Raw genomic sequence first — 18,832 nt, 5'->3', positions numbered from 1 at the left:
GGGAGGAATGAGACACACAGATTGACATCAGGCATGGGTGCTGCAGATTGGCTAGAGTGGTCAATTGACGCTCTAAGCCAATCGCTAGCTCCCGGTTCATAAAAAAAAAAATTCCCTGCCAGGCCCATGTACCAAAGCCTTATGATGTGGTGTCCAGAATAAAGTTGAGGGTTCACTTCACTTGTCCTTCCTGCTCCAATCTTCTTTTCTTCTCCTTCATTTGACACAGTCTTCTTTTTCTTCTGACACTGTCTTCTCTCCTCCTTGGCTCCTTCTGTTCCTTTACCTTTCTGCTACTTTCTGCTTATTTTGCCCCCCCCCCCCCTTCTGCTCCTTTCTCTTTCTGATCCCTTTCTGCTCTTTGCAGACCATTCCTGCTCCTTGCTACCCTTTTCTGCCCCTTCTCCTACTTTACCTTTGTGCTCCTTCTGATTCTTTCTGCTCCTTTACCTATGTGCTCCTTCTGTCCCTTTCTGCTCTCTGCAGACCCTTCTCCTTGCAGACCCTTCCTGCTACTTGCTGCCCCTTGCAGACCCTTCCTGCTAATTTCTGCTCCTTCTCCTACTTTACGTTTGTGCTCCTTCCAGCTCATTGCTGACCCTTCCTGCTCATTTCTGTTCCTTCTCCTACTTTACCTATGTGCTCCTTCGGTCCCTTTCTGCTCCTTGCTGCCCTTTCCAGCTCCTTGCTGACCCTTTCTGCCCCTTCCTCCTTCTTGCTGACCCTTCCTGCTCCCTTCTGACCTTTCCTTCTCCTTGCTGACCCTTCCTTCAGCTTGCTGACCCTTCCTGCTCCTTGCTGAACCTTCCTGCTCCTTGCAGACCCTTCCTGCTCCATGCTGCTCATTTCTGTTCATTTGTGCTCCTTCTCCTACTTTACCTATTGCGCTCCTTGCTGTCCCTTCCAGCTCCTTGATGTCCCTTCCTGCTCATTTCTGTTCCTTCTCCTTTCTGCTCCTTCTCTTACTTTACCTTCCTGCTCCTTGCTGACCCTTCCTGTAGGCTGCCTCCCCCCCATCCCTCACTTACCTGATCTGTAGGTGGACCCCCCCCATCTCTCACTTCCCTGATCTATAGGCTGCCCCCTATGTCTCACTTCCCTGGTCTATAGGCTGCCCCTATGCCTCACTTCCCTGATCTATAGGCTGCCCCCTATGCCTCACTTCCCTGATCTATAGGCTGCCCCCTATGCCTCACTTCCCTGATCTATAGGCTGCCCCCCATGCCTCACTTCCCTGATCTATAGGCTGCCCCCCATGCCTCACTTCCCTAAACTGTTAGGCTGCCCCCTCATGCCTCACTTACCTGATCTGTAGGCTCCCCCCTGCTCATGCCTCACTTACCTGATCTGTAGGCTGTCTCTGGCTGCATGTGCTGCTCCCCTGCGGATTCAGTCAGGAGAGAGAAGCAGGAATAAGATGTAGCTTCCTATCCCTGTCTCTCTCCATACACAGAGCCACATACTGGCCGGCGCCGGTATTACACTGTATTTTTAATCATACGATCCAGAGGGGAGTGCGGACGCACATGGACTTTATGCTGCATCAATTTATGCCGTTTTTGAACACTCATTAATGTTCTTATTGAATGTGAAATGAGAAAAATAAAGAATATAATTTTTTTTAATTTTTTTAAATGCTTATGATGTGCAGACTACTGCCTGCTCATGTCATGCACGTCAGTCTTCTTCACATGCAGGAGCACGTGAATTAATTCTTTAGCAGAGACTCCTGTGCCAAAGAATTGAGTGACTGGGAGAGTAGGAGAGACCTCCCGCAGACAGTCCTCTAGCCCTCCAACCAACAGAACCCACATAAACGTAACAGCCATGCAGGCGAAGACATAGCCATGGACCAATTTATATGGTTAAAAGACCCTGTCATATACTAAAGCATTTTTTTTCATGTAGTAAATATAAAAACAAGAAAAAATATATTTTCTTGCAATAATAACAAAATAATGATTACATTAAAAATAGTTTTAGAAGTGACTGCTATGCTGTAACTAGACTGACAGTTATGGGAGGTTACAGTTCACACCATCTTGTAGGCAGATACAGGGTAAAATCCCCAATTATTAAAACACATAACTGTAACCCTATCTGCACCATTTTATTTATCAGGGGAATAATTAAGTTGTTCTGTGTTTAACACAGTTTGATTTCAGCTTCACTTTCAGCTGGCTCATAAACTAGTCTTAAGATGGTACAGCAAGTTTCAGTGGGTGCAGGATGCAAACGAAAACACTGCAGACAGTGATGAAATTCCGCCACGATTTATTACCGGCAAACAGAAAGCTTTTTTTTTTTTTTCTCTTTTCACAGTGTCACCCCAGAAATGAATTTAGCTTAGGAAAGTAATTCTCCCAATGGCTCTGTCTGATAGATGCTTATCGTGTGTTTTGTCCAGGCTTTTTGCCAGGACAATGACGCTTCCATCTTCTTTCCTGCATTTTCTTAATTATTAATGCTAACAATTTTTTGCCTTACTAATTATCTGTTAGAACGGTGGCTGGTTCTCCGAAGGGGCCCAAAATCATTCCTGAAGTTTACTTTAATAAAATGTAATTAAAAATATAAAACATCACTTTCTATTTGTTTACTCTGAAACCTATCAACGTGAAATTAAAGGAGAGGTTTTGTAATAATATAAGACATACGTTTTCCATAATTCTGTTTTCAAACAATATGCTCAGATATTTTCATCTAAGTAGGATATAATACTGTCATCTCAATGTTCCACATGTATATATTCAGTGACGTACACACGACCCATGGGGCCCCGGTGTGAAAATTGATCCGTGGGCCCCCCTCCGAGCTTACTTTGCGCTGGCCGGGGCCGCAACACATGGCAGTGGGCACCTGGTCGCAGGGCTGCGACCCCTGCGAGAGCGGTATATACGCCAGTGCATGCAGATACACATACACTTAGAGGACCACTACAGACACCCAGATCACATCAGCTCAATGAAGTGGTCTGGGTGCCAGGTCCCTCTAGTTTTAACCCTGCCGCTGTAAACATAGCAGCTTCAGAGAAACTGCTATGTTTCACTGAGGGTTAATCCAGTCTCTAGTGGCTGTCTCATTGTGAAAATCACAGTGAGAAGATGCTGGACGTCCATAGGAAAGCATTGAATAATGCTTTCCTATGGGCGGTTTGAATGTGCGTGTGGCTCTTGCCGCGCATGCGCATTCGGAGCTGTGAGGCGAATCGAGGCGGAGGGATCCCCAGTGCCAAGGGAGTCCAGCGCTGGAGAAAGGTAAGTGCTGAAGGGGTTTTAAACACACACACTCTCACGAACAGACGCATACACACTAGCTAACTGACACACATTTACTGACAGAGACACACTCAGTGACAGACATACATACATACACACTCTCTGACAGACAGACACACATGCACACTCACTTACAAAACATACACTCTCAGTGACAAACACACACTCACTAACAGACACCAAACAGACTCACTAACAGACACACACAAACTAACACACTAACTGACACACACACACTCACTGACACACAAACTAACACACACACTGACACTCACTAGCAGACACACACAAGCTAACACACACAGTAGCACACACACAAACACAAAAACTAACACACTCACTGACACTCGCAGACACACACACACTCTAATACACACACACTCTAATACTAACACACACACACTCTAACACTAACACACACACACACTCTAACACTAACAAACATACACACACATTTTTTTTTAAATGTGATCCCCCAGCCTCCCTACCTTTGGGAGTGCTGAGGGGATTCCCTGGGGTCCAGTGGGGCTGCCCGGTGGCCGGTCCTGCGGGCGTGCGAGGGAGCATTCTCCCCTGAGTGCTCTCTACCCAGCTCCCTCGCGCGCCTCTTACTGATGCGAGAGCCGGAATATGACGTTATTTTCCGGCTCCGGCATAAGTGCGGTGCGCGAGGGAGCTGGGCAGAGAGCGCTCAGGGGAGAGTGCTCCCTCGCGCACCCGCAGGACCGGTTGCCCGGTGACACCAGGGCCAGCCTCGGGGGGCCCTAAGGCATTGGCGGACCCAGGAGGGGGCAAGGGGGCAATTGCCCTCCCCCGAGATTCCCACCTGCCGGCTAATGCAGGGCTGGCATTGTCCAAGTGCCATCCCTGCAATGTGCCTGCGGACCGGGGAGGGAGATCAGAGATCTGTGATCTCCCTCCCCGGTCCGCAGGCACTGTGCTGGCCGCCGGCAGGGAGAGAGGACCCGGGAGCTCTTACCTGCAGCTCCTCTGGGTTCTCCTCTCGCGAGATTTGGCGTTCCAAATCTCGCGAGAGTGAACTCTAGCCCTGGAGCTGCGGGCTAGAGTTCACCTCACCACTGGACCACCAGAGAACAAAATATGTCCCCCCTCCTCCCAGTAAAGGTAAGAAGGGAGGGGGACATAAATATATATATTTTATTAAATACATTTTTTTATTATTATTAAAAAGCCTCCCTACCCTCCTTCCCCGCCCATACAAACACTGCCCTCATACACACACTGCCCCCCCATACAAACACTGCCCCTATACACACTGCCCCCCCATACACACTCTGCCCCCAAACACACTGCCCCCATACACACACACTGCCCCCAAACACACACACTGCCCCCATACACACACTGCCCCCCATACACACACTGCACACCCATACACACACTGCACACCCATACACACACACATACAGTGCCCTACACACACTGCTGCCCCATAAACACATTGCCCCACACACACGACCCCCCATACACACAGTGCCCCCCCACATACACACACTGCCCCACACATACATACAGTGCCCCCCAATACATACAGTGCTCCCCATACACACACTGCCCCACACAGACATACAGTGCTCCCAATACACACACTGCCCCAAAAACACATACAGTGCCCCCCATACACACACTGCCACCCTCACACACACACTGCCCCACACATACACTGTCCCCTAACACACACACACTGCAACCCTGACATACACTGCCGCACTCACACACACACTTCACCCCTAACACACACCACTGCTCCTATGCCCTATATCCCAGCAGACCCCAGGTAAGTTGTCAAACGGTATGACTACTTACTACTTACTCTGGGGTGGGATCCTGGCACTACTGGCACCATAACTACTACACTGAGCTGTAGTGGTTATTGTGCCTGGATTATTTATTTAAATAATCTACAAGTGCCCCTCCCGAGATCAGGCTCTGGATCTGCCACTGCCCTGAGGTGGCCAGCTCCTAGGCCCCCCAGGAGAAGAGGCTGGCCACACTGGCGTACATACCGGGTCAGAGGGCGGCCGGGCCCCCTTCAGTAATTTAAAGCGGTCATGGTGCCTGGAGTCTGTATGTGCATCGCTTCGCTATAAAACTTTGCACATATGGAGATTAACTCATGTTACCACCAACCTCCACCAACGTCATAAGCCAGTTCGGAACAAGAGTTCTGGGTGACTAATGTGAATCTGTGCAAATTTTGCATCTCATGCCAGCACGCACAGCATGTTGGCACCAGGCAGCCAATGGGGGCATGAACCACCTCCTCTCAGCTCGCCCTTCCTGACATACATCCCACTCCTGCTAGGGGGAGTGACATCAGCGAAGGAAGATCAGAAAACTTTGCCACGGCATTGGAACGGTTTCAACCCAATGGTAAGAGTTACACAGTTTTTTGTTAGGAGTAAACCTTTAAGGTAAAGCATGCATCCAAAATCTTAGAAAATATGTCAATGCACTAAATGAAATAAATATATAATATACATCATAGGGAAACTGACTGGTCCACTACATAATTCGATTCTTAACTGATTCATCATTTATATAGATTTATTAGGAAATGATGAAACTTTTTAACAACAGTGCTTACTTTAATGATATATATTTTCTTGAGCACTTATGATCAGGCAAGGATATATAACTTGCAAATCAGCAGTGGTTCATGGTCTTAGAATAACCAGATGAAAGTGACCACTAGTACATAAAAACATCCACAAGGTGTCACTGCAGATAAAGGAGGAATATTTTTTCCCCTCTTCCCCAAACACTGGCAATTTCAATAGTGAGATGTAATGCAAGCACAGACGTCAATATTAATTTAAAAGAAGTAAGCAGCTAATTTTGTAAAGTGTTTTTTTTAGGTCATTGTTTTGTAAGTCAGTGGGGGAGGAATAACTTATGGTTCCTGTAATGTCCCTTGATGAAGGGGTTTACATATCGCTGCAGCAATAAATGAAAATCTACGCGAAAAGTGTTACTTAAGTAGCTTAGAGTGTCCCTTTAAGTCATAAAGTAAATGGAACTACTAACAGACTGATAGCAGGCACCATGCGGCTTGGGCACCAGTTACATTTCCCATGAACTCCTGCGGAAACCTGTGTTAAGATTAGTAGCAGCTGTCAGGTGTCCTACTTAGTGAGAGCAGAGCACACTGCATAAAGATGTAAAAATCGGAAACTTTCGGAAAACACGAGAGTTTGAAATAGTGATTATGTCTATTGCAATTGTTTAGCTTTAATTTGAAGTAATTTTATTTGAATATATTTTAATCTAACGCTCTCTAATGAAACACAATATTTATCAATTTTCTACGTCATGTTAACCAACCTGGATGGCACTTTCAGATTATCAATTAGCTGGAATAAAAGAGACCCCCTCTCCCACCCAACCTGCCTTTTATTTTTTTTTTGTCCACTCCTGGAACAAAACAAGGTGACTGTGCCTTAAAAATATATTCCAGATTACATCTTTTTTTTTTCCAGGTCCCCCCACAACCTCAGGGCCCCCCTCCCGCTGGGCTGAAGGGGTTAAAACCCCTTCAGCCACTTACCTTAATCCAGCGCCAGGCTCCCTCGGCGCAGGTGACCTCTTCTCCCCTCCGACGTCAGCTCCCGAGTGGAGCTGAATGCGCATGCACATTCAAAAATTACTTAATGCTTTCCTATGGACGTTCTGCGTGCTCAATGCGATTTTCGCATTGAGCGTCGCAGAAGCCCCTCTAGCGGCTGTCGGGAAGATTGATTAACCCTGAAATGGCTATGTTTACAGCTGCATGGTTAAAACCTGGGGGACCTGGCACCCAGACCCCTTCATTGAGCTGAAGTGGTCTGTGTGACTAAAGTGGTCCTTTAATGGTGTTGCCAGGTTATGCTTCTGCTCTGAATTCAGCTTCTGCTACATTCATCTACCAGTGCCACACCAGCACTAAATTGGGGTCTAAGGAATATCCTGAAGACCCTCCATAGTTTACCTTACACAAGCACAATGAGATGCCACCAGTATGAATAAGCATGTTGAAGCTCTGTCAGTTGCCACATCTTGCCAAAAAGCTTAACGTGCACAAGTCAAAGTATTCACTAATGTTCAATTCCATTTTTAAAAAAAAATCAAATTCCAATCTTTCATACATTAATTTCAAGAAAAAAAAATAAAACACAATAACAAGGGTAACCAATTGCTGAATTGTATTATGGGTGATTGGGTGATCGTAAGGTCTCACTGGCTATATTGACCTTAAATGATACCATCAGTTAGAGCCAGTGTATTTTCCTATCCAGTCGTATGAATTTTATATCTTTATATTTTCCTTATTTTTACTTTTTATGTTTCTGTTATTTCTTTAGGAGATATTAATCAATTTTTCCCCATACTTTCTTATATAATGAGATCCTACCTGAATTTCTGTAGAATGCTTCTTCCATCTGCCCGTGATAATTAATCTGGTTATTTATTTCTAACCATAGTGGTGCTGTTAGAGTTTTCCTGTTTCTGGCTATTGTACGTTTTATAGCCATTAAAATATGAATAAGTAATATTTTTTGTTGCAATTTGGAAAGTCTAAATGGAATAGGAATGTTTGAGCTAATAAAGTTGTCTGATGTATACCTAACTGTATAAATATATTAGAAATCGGCATCTTTATTTCTGCTTTAGTACCAAACTTATTTGTTTAAAAAACAAAAACAAAAAAAAACATGAATGTCTGGCAAAGCATGATGGGAACTGTAGTCTTGCACACCTGCACAACGATCACTGACCTAGAAGAATGGATGCAATATTAAAGTTACTAATCTCTATTAGCAATGAATTAGGATAATTCTCTGAACTGAAAACCATGTAAAATTGACAAATACAAATTTTAGGCCACATTAACAGATCGGGGGGAAAAAAACATCTACAATTCACAATGCTTTCAATTAGCTATTTTCTTGCAATAACCTAAAAAACTAACCTAAAACTTGCAACAGCCTCATTAATTCTCCACAATTCCCCTCTTAGTCAGAAAGCCCCTATATATTATTCTTTTATGACATTAATATTTCGTATAGTTTCAGACACTGACAAATCTTTCTCTTTGCATAGTTAGTGCTACACATCGAATTAGAGCCCTAAATGTCACTGCTGGGAAGACAGACAAGTTGTGGCAGCCCAGTGGCACAGGGACAATTAAATTGCCCAGATTGCCATTGGCCGCAGCGGGAGGGTTAGGACATTGCTCCAGACGTGCTGACTAACTCACTGAGAGCTACCAGTGCTGGAGCCTTCCATTGGGTTCAATTTCCATTTTACATGAGATGATGTATGTGAGACCTACAATTACCGAGTTCTTGACGGTGTGAAAATGCAACTTGATACAATGTGACTTTTGGACGTGAGTAACAGCATTAATCTTTTCCTTGGGCTGTTACGTGGGAGTCTCCAGCTGTCCGTAGGGATATATCCCCGTCGCCATCACACTTGGCAGCTAGATCGTCATTAGGATTGCGTAAGCGGAATGTCCTACAAATGGCAATGTATGTGAGAAATCAGATCCAAATGAATGGATGCAGAGGTTTTTTTTTATTTATTTTTTTAAAGGGAATTATAAGTGTGAGATTTCACATCTATGAGTCAACTGCCAAATGACAATGTATCCAAATGAACTCATTAAAGTTTGTTTATAAAGTGTGAAATCGTATTGGGTTCTGTGGTCATTGGATTTGAGCGACACAACATATCAATCGTGTTCCAATAGCATTTTTTTATTGTGAACATCAAAAATAAAGTAATGCTTCAACATATTTACAGCTTATATCAAAGAGCATCTATCACCCTGCCAAGTCTCCCCACTTTAGAAGGAATGCAATAAAAATAAAAAGTAAATAAAAATGAAATGTCTTTAAACTGCAATAAAAGTCACGTTTTTGGTACATCCCCGAGGTGGGAGACACGAGTGTGTAGCTGCTTGAGAAACGGGACTACAATTGTTACAATATATAAGCACCTATTTTACAGTATATATGCACACTCTTACAATAATATATGCATTAACAAAATCTGCACAAAAAGAAACATTTGGTTCTAATTTGCATTCTCATTTATATAAAAAGGTAATGAAATAAGTACCATAATATCACCCGCACCACCCCCTAAAATTAAAGCGGCACTGCCACTTTGCATAATTTGTGCCTGAGGGGGCCTGGATGGGCAGGTGAGTTTAACTTACCTGAACGTGTCCCAGGGGGGCGGCCTGTCCTCTTCTGCTCCTAACATTTCTGTGCTAGGAGCCGAGGTCACTGCTGTACTCGTGCACATGCACGAGAGTAAAGCATTGAGGTCTACAGAGGATCCCGCGAGACTGTTTATAGACAGAGACAATTCCCTGCAGCCTTCTCTGGTGACAGCAGCGGGATTTACACTTCTAGACAGCAGTAGCTCCGCTCTGTGTCTAGGAGTGTCAGGCGTAGGAAAAATACTGAGACAAAGTAGTCCGTGCTTTGTCTCAGTATAACTTTTGGCTGGGTTGGAGTTTCAGTGAAATTCCAACACAGTCAATATGAGTATTTCAGAAGATTGTATCTTTATAAAATACTAATTTGGAAGGTGGGTGGGGGGAGGGGGGTGGGGTGACAGTACTGCTTTACCCCTTAAGGACACATGGCATGTGTGACATGTCATGATTCCCTTTTATTCCAGAAGTTTGGTCCTTAAGGGGTTAAAGTGTCCCTCTTTGGAAGTTTAAATTACTTAGATGTATGATTTAGAAGTTTATAAATATGTGTAAATGTTTGTGAATTTGAATTCAATTGTACACTGCTCTGTTCCCCCCCAGGAATACATGCTCTACTTGCAACGCCTAGAGCAGCGATCAGAGGAGCAGTTTTATGAACATTGGTGGAACCCACATTGCCAGCCCCACTGCAACCGCAACATTGTTAATCCTGTTTAAAAGTCTGAATTTGGACTTCCCGTAAATAAGGTAAATGCCGTGCTACATCAGTGACATGCCATCCTCAACCCTTTACACTACCAGGTTTGCAAGATGTCACAGCATAGGATTTTGTGTACCCAAACTATTTTATGCTGGTAGAGTGTACATCAGTATGTGAAACATCCAGCTGGTCTGCCTTTTACCCGCCACTATGATCCGCAGGCAGGAGAGGTTTACTGGCTTTCAGTGTAGGTTATATCGGCAGTGTTAGTTGGTATCAAATTCTTGAGAAATGTTTTATATTGGATGATTTTGCAATTTTAACAAGAGTAACAATAATAATAATCAACATTTATCAGCATAATACAAATGTATGAATACTCATTAAGAAAAAAAGAAAAGAAAAAATAAATAAAAATCAATAAAATAATTAGAACAGGGGGGAAACATCTGTCCAATATGGAATTGGCAATAACATCATTATGATAAGCAATATAATGGTACAAACGAGGTGTATCATAATGCTGTAAAACAAAATACTTTGCATGGGTTGGCAATTCAATTAATATTATGTGTTGCAAATCAAGACACATCTTGGTGAGGAAAATAAACAGAAACACTAAAAAACTAATTGATTCTAAATTATTATATAGAATATTTGCGCTTGACAGTTGCCTCCCAAACATTCCAATGATACTTGAGTAAATCAGTTAGGCTAGATCTAAACAAAGATTCGACTTGTCCTTTTATGCTCCAGAACCAGGGTTAAAGCTTCTCTGATAACTGGAATCGTAGTTGATTTCCAATATCTAGGTACAACCAATTAAAACATGGCCTATTAGTATTCTATCGACTTTAGTGAAATCATCAGTAATTATCTTAAACAGACACAATTCTAGACACAATTCTGGTTTCTGGTGATAAATTCTCAACAAAGGGAGCAATATCTTTAACTACAGCATGTACACTTTTCCAAAATATCTAAATACTTGGTCATTGCCACCACATATGAGAGTGGGTGCCAATTTGTCCGCAACCCCATTGACGAAGTTGGGTACATTTTCTAGAGAGATGGGACGGTGTCAAGTACCACATATATACCACTTCATATGGGCCAAGCACTGCGTTATACCTTTTAAATTTAAAGTAAGGTGTAGCTAGTCATCTAGAGGTGCCTCTCTCTGTAGATCCCTCTCCCATGCTTCAATAAAATCCAACCAGGCCTGGAGAATAGTCATAATATGAGAATAACGCAGCGATATGGATCGCTTTCTACTCGGGTCATCAAGATAGCTTTTTTTCAATTGGAAGTTTTCTAAATGCTTATATTTATGATCAAGAATTGGGGCTTCAAAAATATCTCTAAGTTTGTTAACTATAATATCGGATTTTGGGTTAACCAAATCACCTACCTATATTATATTTATCGTAAGTTAAAATTAGTTGAATGATAGTAATGAATTGTTTGAAAATAAATTGTCCAAATTGGTTAGGGAAAGAGATCCCCAGAAGTCAACATCAATACCAGGGACATCATATTTCAGAATGGATGTTGACATAGCCGAAGACCTCCGTACATTTCCCTTAACCTCCCTATACATCACATCCCAGGGTTTCAATGTTGTTCTGGTGGTGGGAAGCATTTTCCTGATCCTGTGGTGTAGCTTATGTGGCAGCCATAATATTTCCTTGACTGATTAAGGAAGTAGCTTACCACTTTCAATCAAAAGCCAGAGGAGTGAGTATAAAATTCTGTATAGATATTGGAAGGATCTGGTGCTAAAGACACTTGCAGTCTTCAGTCACCTGACATCAAAAACCTTTAGCCTAACAGAACGCCAAATGGAATAGAATGTTACTGAAATCTTATACAAATTGTTTTTCAAACATAAATTAAAATATTGTTTCCACCAACCCCCATTCATCTCACAGACACCATGGACAGTATAGACATCTGTTGACCCCTGAGAGTGTCTTGACTGAGGTCAGATGCCTGGTGAGATAGTTCACTAAAATAATGAACTAATAGTGCTCTCAGGATTGCTAGCCTTTCTTTACCTACGCCTGGACTACAACTCATATGATGCTGATTAGCTGTACGTCTCACGGGTTGCAGTCTGTGCTAAGAGGATTGCCGAGATTCTTTAACTCTCTCTAGGACGGGCGCAGAGCATACCGTAAACATGCCTGTTTAAAACTGTAACATTAATTAAAAGCAGTTTGTGGTTATTTAAGACCCCCTTATTCTTTTTCCATCTTTGCCATCAAACCTCAAACTTACTTGGCTTTTTTGATATGTGGGTTAAAAAGACTTATTAAAATGTACATTGAATTGAAATGCAGTGTTGCGGAACTAAGTATAATTATAGCTTTGTGGGGTTCTGACAGCAAAGTACATGTGTTTTATTTTTGTGGGGGGTGGGGTGCTACTAGTTTGACGGTGATTAGGAGCAGAGGTATAATTAATACAACAGTAAAATCCTTACAAGGTCTACACTGAGGTTTGTGAAATGCCACTCAAGACAAGCTAATTAAACACTGCTGATTTTCCACAAGTCTCTATCTTGTGTTATATTACCTATGTTGCACGCCGTGTATGCTGCAGACTAATAAAATTCAGAACTACCATTGGGGGGCAGGGGAACAGCTTCTTTCTACATAATATTCGGAGGCTGAATAAGACCCCCTGTGTATCCAATACATGCCACACACAGATCCCTGGCCTAACCTAGACAGAGGTTTACTGGGTGACTGGAAAGTACTCTGGGTTGATAGTAACAGGCAAGTGCCACTATGTTTTTAACAATATTATTTGTACAGATAGGTGTAGAAAATGATTTGGCCAGCAGATAAGGCACAATTGGCTTATATAGTCTGCTCCTTACAAAAACCTTGGACTGATTGTAGCAATTTAATCCTCAGGAGCGACTTAATACACATCCCAAATTTTCAAAAACTGCTTTAGTGAGCAAACAATTACTACTTCCACTGGAAGGCCACTCCAGGTATAAACTACGCTTCCATTAAATCACACTTAGCCTTTAGTACTTCCACTGGAAAAAGTATTGTCAAATTGGCCTCCTGAATCAAATCCTGAACTAATGTTATATTAAGTATTTATCTTAATTTAAAGGTTTCCTTCTAACTCATTTAATATGTAAAGCATTACTTGCCTGTAACAATCTCGACGCTGTTAATCTTCATGGAACCCTGTTTTGTAGACTATTGCAGAAAACTTGTATTTGATAGAGTTCTATTAGTTCAAATGAACAAGACTCTATCTTATTGCATAGAGGATAGAAACCACTTCTTGAGTGCTATGGAGGCCGGTGGTCATCATAAACCATGTAGAGTTGACCATGCAAGGGATTGTAATAGGGCCCTGTATTATGAATTGTATAGAACTTTTCCCCTTTAATGAGAACAGATGTTTGTGCACATTTACAAAACTGCTTTGAAACCATCCACACAGAGAGTTGGCGTAGTGGGTCGGCAGATAAAAGGATACATGAAAAGACCTGTCAACAGGAAGAAAAAAACCAAATCCTTTCCCATAAATGCAATATTAAAATACCGTGTTAGTTATTTTATATATATATATATATATATATATATATATATATATATATATATGAAAGAGTTATACTGAAAAACATATGACAGATTACATGACATCTGTATTTGGGTGCAATCAGTGTTTACTAGTGAATTCTCCCGTGTTCGGGCTCAAAAGAAATCTATCAGCAGGCATTTGTATAATCTTATTCCCATTTAAACACATCCATATGGAGTGTGGGGGAATTCAGAGACTATTTGCATAGAATGATGTGATTTAATTCTTACTTTTTACTTAAATTCCAGTTTGATATCCAGGATGACAGCAGTGAAAACACTGACACCAAAATACACATTTTATTAGCAATTTAACACTGGCAGCAGCCTTTATACTACCAGGGACCTACTCTCGCTTGGGTGGCCATTGGAAGGATACTTTTTTTTATTATTTACAAATTCCGTTGCGCTGTACAATGGGTGGACTAAGAGAGACGTAATTGTAACCAGACGAGTTGGACGTGCAGGAACAGAGGGGTTGAGGGCTCTGCTCAATGAGCTTACACGCTAGAGGCAGTGGGGTATAGTGACACAAAAGGTAAGGGTAGGGTAGAAAAGTAGGTTGCTAGAAAAGTATTAATTGAGGGCTTAGTGGTTTTTTGATGACAGTTGCAGGAGAGTTATCAGGGTGGAGGGAAACCTGTTAACAGTTTAATTGATACACTTTCCTAAACAAATGAGTTGTCAATGGCTTGTTGAAGGAGTGGAGAATGGGTGAAAGTCTATTGGAGAAGAGAAGTCTTGAAGGCTAGCATCAGAGGTCGGAGTACGCACCGAGGATACTATTATAACTCTCCTCATCCCACAAACCAGGTTAATGAATAGGCAAAAAGAGAGCTTGTGGAAGTTAAGCAGAAGGCAGTTTGTGACAGCAAATATCTAATCCGGCCAAGACCAAATAGGGGGAGCAACATATATTAATCCAAATGACATGTTCGTGTGAAAAATATAGACAGTCTAGCAGCTGTTCTTCAAGGGACACTCCAAACACATAGAGCCGTTTATCTTGCTGAATCCTTTATGTGTGCAGAGTGTGTCCTCTTTTTTTAATAAATATTATTTTTTACAAAAAGTGCATATTTCATTAGTATGTCAATCACACAACTGGTCCTATTACTTCCTGGTTTGGTTAGCACAGTGGAGCTCAACTCAAAAGGCTTCAGTTGCCTCATTGAGATACATAAGAAAGTCTGTGATTGGACAGCCACAGAATGTCGGGGCTGGTAAAGAAGGGCAGGGCTTGCAAAGGCTACAGACAAGACATCTACTGCTTTTGTAATCTGGTTTTAGATATCTCCCTACTGAAAAAATGCATTAATAAATGTATGCATGTTTTCATTGTAGGTATATCTCCTAAATAAGGGATTGTTTTATTTGGGCATGGGATTAACTATCTTATTCCATTTTACTAAATTTTGTAATTTTTGCTTTCTGCAGAGTTTTTAAAAGGATGATAACGCTTTTTGTAGGCGTGTTTGTTTACTGTAAGGACACATTACCCACAATGAGCTGTGTGCCTGTCTAAAGAATTAACTGCTGGGCACTGCAGCAACAGACAAAATAGAAATGAAGAGCACATTCAAAAAATGTACCCTGTCAAGGAGAACAGAACATGCCATAGTACTCCATCTAGTGGCTGAGTAGAGGAAGTACAATGTAGACTGAAATTTCAATACTAATCATATTGGAAACTGGTACAGAGAACGCATTGGGGCAGTTTTGGTTATCATCCTAGGCACTCATGTTTACACTTTTGATAAATAAATAATAGGGTTATGCTGTTTTCTATATAGACCATTTCACAGATAAATGGAACACATCAGTATATAAGTTAAAAAATGGACACATGGACTATAAGTCTAGAATATGACACGATATTTGACTCCTCTAAACACGCCACTGAAAATACCAACTAGAATCCTTTTTTTAATTTTTTTATGAAAATATGTTTTTATATACTTTTTATGTTGGCATGCATAAACAGCACATTATGACAAAAAAAAATGTCCTTTGCTACATGCCTTTATATAAGCCTTTTTATCTTATAACATAAAATTATTTTGCCCTTGTACCCACACATACACAGTTGTACCTGTAAAATCTCCAGGAATGCAATAAACACCGATATAGGCTCTCTATATCCACCATGAACCAAGTGGCTGCTGCTGCTTTGCGATTTAGGTAAAATAAGGACATATTGTTAAAACAAAATTTATGTGAAATAGGTTAAAGGAACACTCTAGACACCATAACAACTTCATCAGAATGTGATGGTCCTTTGTGAAGGTCCTTGGCACAGGCCTACCTTTAGGTGTTTAACCCTAAAGTCTTCTCTCCAGCGCTGTTCAGATCTGCTCTGTCCTTCCACTGCTCTCAGTTTCTTCAAACGGGAAGCCTTGGATTGTCACGGACAGGGGCACCTCTGATTGGCTAAGAGCATCATCTGATGCTCTATGCCAGGCTTTCCCAAACTCCGGCCCTTCAGATGTTGCTGAACTACAACTCCCATGATTCTATGAATGAAATAGATAGGCTGAGAAACATGGGAGTTGTGGTTCACAACATCTGGAGGGCTGGAGTTTGGGGAAGCCTGCTCTATGCCTATCACTAGCTCCCCACTCATAAAATGGCTTGAGAAACACATGTATTTACTAAAATTTACATGAATATTTCAAGGACTAGAACATAGCTTTCATTAGCTGCAGAACCGGCCTCTGCAGCTAATAAGGATCCGCCCCCTTTCTGCCCAGCACTCACTTTCTTGTTTGTGCTGGAAATTGTCCAATTAAATGGTTCTAATATGGAAGCATGGAGAACAACTCTGTAATAATGGCCAGGTAAATATGAGTGAGTCCAATTCCATTAGGCACAGTTTGGTAATAAGAACCAAAAAATGTCTCACGGCTAGCCAATTATGAGCTTGAATACAGATGGAATAATTCATAGCACAATATGTCGTTAGTACAATATCTGGAGGTCCTTCACTCCTACAATTGTTAACTTATATACCTTTCAGAACCATTATGCCTGGCTATGCACCAATATTTCTAAAGCACTTAAAACGTGCCTTTCATTAGCTGCAGAACTGGGCTCTACAGTTAGTGAAGATCCACCCCCTTTTTACCTAGCATGTACTTCCTTGTTCATGTTGAGCATTGTCCTAGAGAAGCATGTAGGACAACTGTCGAGTCCAATGCTTCTCATCAAGATTGTTCGTTTTGCTGAGCCTTATATAAAACAAAAATCATACTTCAGGGCTGTAATGTATCTTGTATCCATTCAAATAATTTGCTGTATGAAGTTATTGGACTAAAATTATTTACCAAGCAGTCCATGAGGAGGACCAGTACTCCAAACTTGTTAACCCCGGGTGCAGCTAACAAGGATTCCATCAAATCCTCTGACAGTCAAAGAAATTAAGAAGGCTGCAAAACCTGGTAAAGTGGCAAAAATGGATTTAGTCCACCAATAAATGAGACCAATACGATCAGCAATTTTGCTTGTCTAGCAGACTACAGCTTATTAGCCAAGGTGTTCCATAAACCACATATTTAAATAGTACATATTTAAAAACCACATATTTAAATATGTGGTTTATGGAACACCTTGGCTAATAAGCTGTAGTACGAAGGTTGTATGAAGGTTGTATGAAGGTTGTAAACTGTAGTTGACTCCGGTCTTAGTACATAATAATGATCTCATGAAAATTATTTTGTTAGGTTGCCAATGTGTTTAAGATCCATGTCCCAGGATGTAATACTCCATTATCTCTTTCAGATCACAATATGAAACAAGGAAAACCTGCTGGTGTGTATAAACGCAATCCCCCATGATGCAGCAAAAACCAGATAAAACGGACTGCACAACATGGCCTATGAAACCCTTCTTACAAGCTAAAAGCGTAATACTGCAAGGAATATAATCATGTGGACCAAACAGAGTTGAAGGTTTGGTCATCGATCAAGACAAACCAAATATCACGTTATTGCCTGTACATAGCCTGGAGTCAAATTAATTTCTGAAAAGCATGGAAGCCTACTGTATCCCTGCTAGAGGTTTCATCTGTGCTTTTGTTCATATTATATCATTTTACCAGACTTTGTATTCAATAACGGACATTTATACACGCTCCTTCAACCAAATCACATCAAGAGGAAAGCAAGAAGTAACAGATCCACATAAAACAGTATCTGTACACTTTTCTGATGATATTACACTACAGTGAGCAGTTCTTGTAACCATTTATTGGGAGAAAAGACAAATAAAAGTCATAGATTATTAAGAAGTTATACACTTTAGAAGACCTTCTACACAGATGCACATACGTTTGCATCCTGTCTACATGAAGTGATATCCACTCACATGTACTGAGCATAATATATAACTCAAAAATTGAAACAGTGACAGAGGATGCTGTTTGTACTCTCTATAGCGCTGTTCTTAATTCTTGACATAATAGCTCACAAGTAAAGCTTTATTCTCCTCCGTGATCCGTCCAAATAAAATTTATTCTGCTCCCAATTGAGATTTGTTCTCGTCCCCTTATCTCACACAAACCTTGTCCAGAGAATAATAGACAGTATAATATAATTACTATATAACACTAGTAATTGGCTGGATCATGATGATAGCCTGTAAATGGCCAAATGCTAGATGAGATATTTACAATATTTACTTTTATATGCTAACCTATTCTGTCTTTACATTGTTACAGTTTATATGCATGATTTGTATGAAATGCTACAATAAAAATGATTGCAAATTTAACAGTTCTGCTTTATTTATTACGTTTTAAACTGAAACAGCGACATTAAAACAAAACAAAACAACAACACACACACACACATATATAGCGAACAGTGCCCCAACATCAAGTTTCATGCTGACCAGAGATGGTCAAAAGATAGAGTGGAAAAGAATCAAGGTATTTATAGTTCTAGCTCGGGTGAATCTACTATTTTGTTCTACCCTATTGCAAACATAGGATTTCTGAAGAGGTTGTGGAATGATGATG

At 41.2% G+C, this 18,832-nt stretch overlaps 1 protein-coding gene across 1 annotated transcript in view; it reads left to right on the top strand.

Moving 5' to 3' along the window:
- Positions 1-18,585, top strand: part of C5H17orf67 (chromosome 5 C17orf67 homolog) — a 36,355-nt gene extending 17,770 nt beyond the window's left edge. Inside the window, exons 3-4 of the mRNA XM_063453347.1 lie at positions 10,108-10,254; positions 17,596-18,585. Coding sequence (XP_063309417.1) covers positions 10,108-10,224 — 117 coding nt within the window. The 3' untranslated portion in view covers positions 10,225-10,254; positions 17,596-18,585. The remainder of the gene's footprint in view (positions 1-10,107; positions 10,255-17,595) is intronic.
- The last annotated feature ends 247 nt before the right edge of the window (positions 18,586-18,832 follow it).

This window comes from Pelobates fuscus, chromosome 5, assembly GCF_036172605.1.
Source record: "Pelobates fuscus isolate aPelFus1 chromosome 5, aPelFus1.pri, whole genome shotgun sequence".
Lineage (NCBI taxonomy): Eukaryota > Metazoa > Chordata > Amphibia > Anura > Pelobatidae > Pelobates > Pelobates fuscus.
The sequence above is the reverse complement of the archived record's forward strand: the minus strand, read 5'-3'. Positions and strand labels throughout refer to the sequence as shown.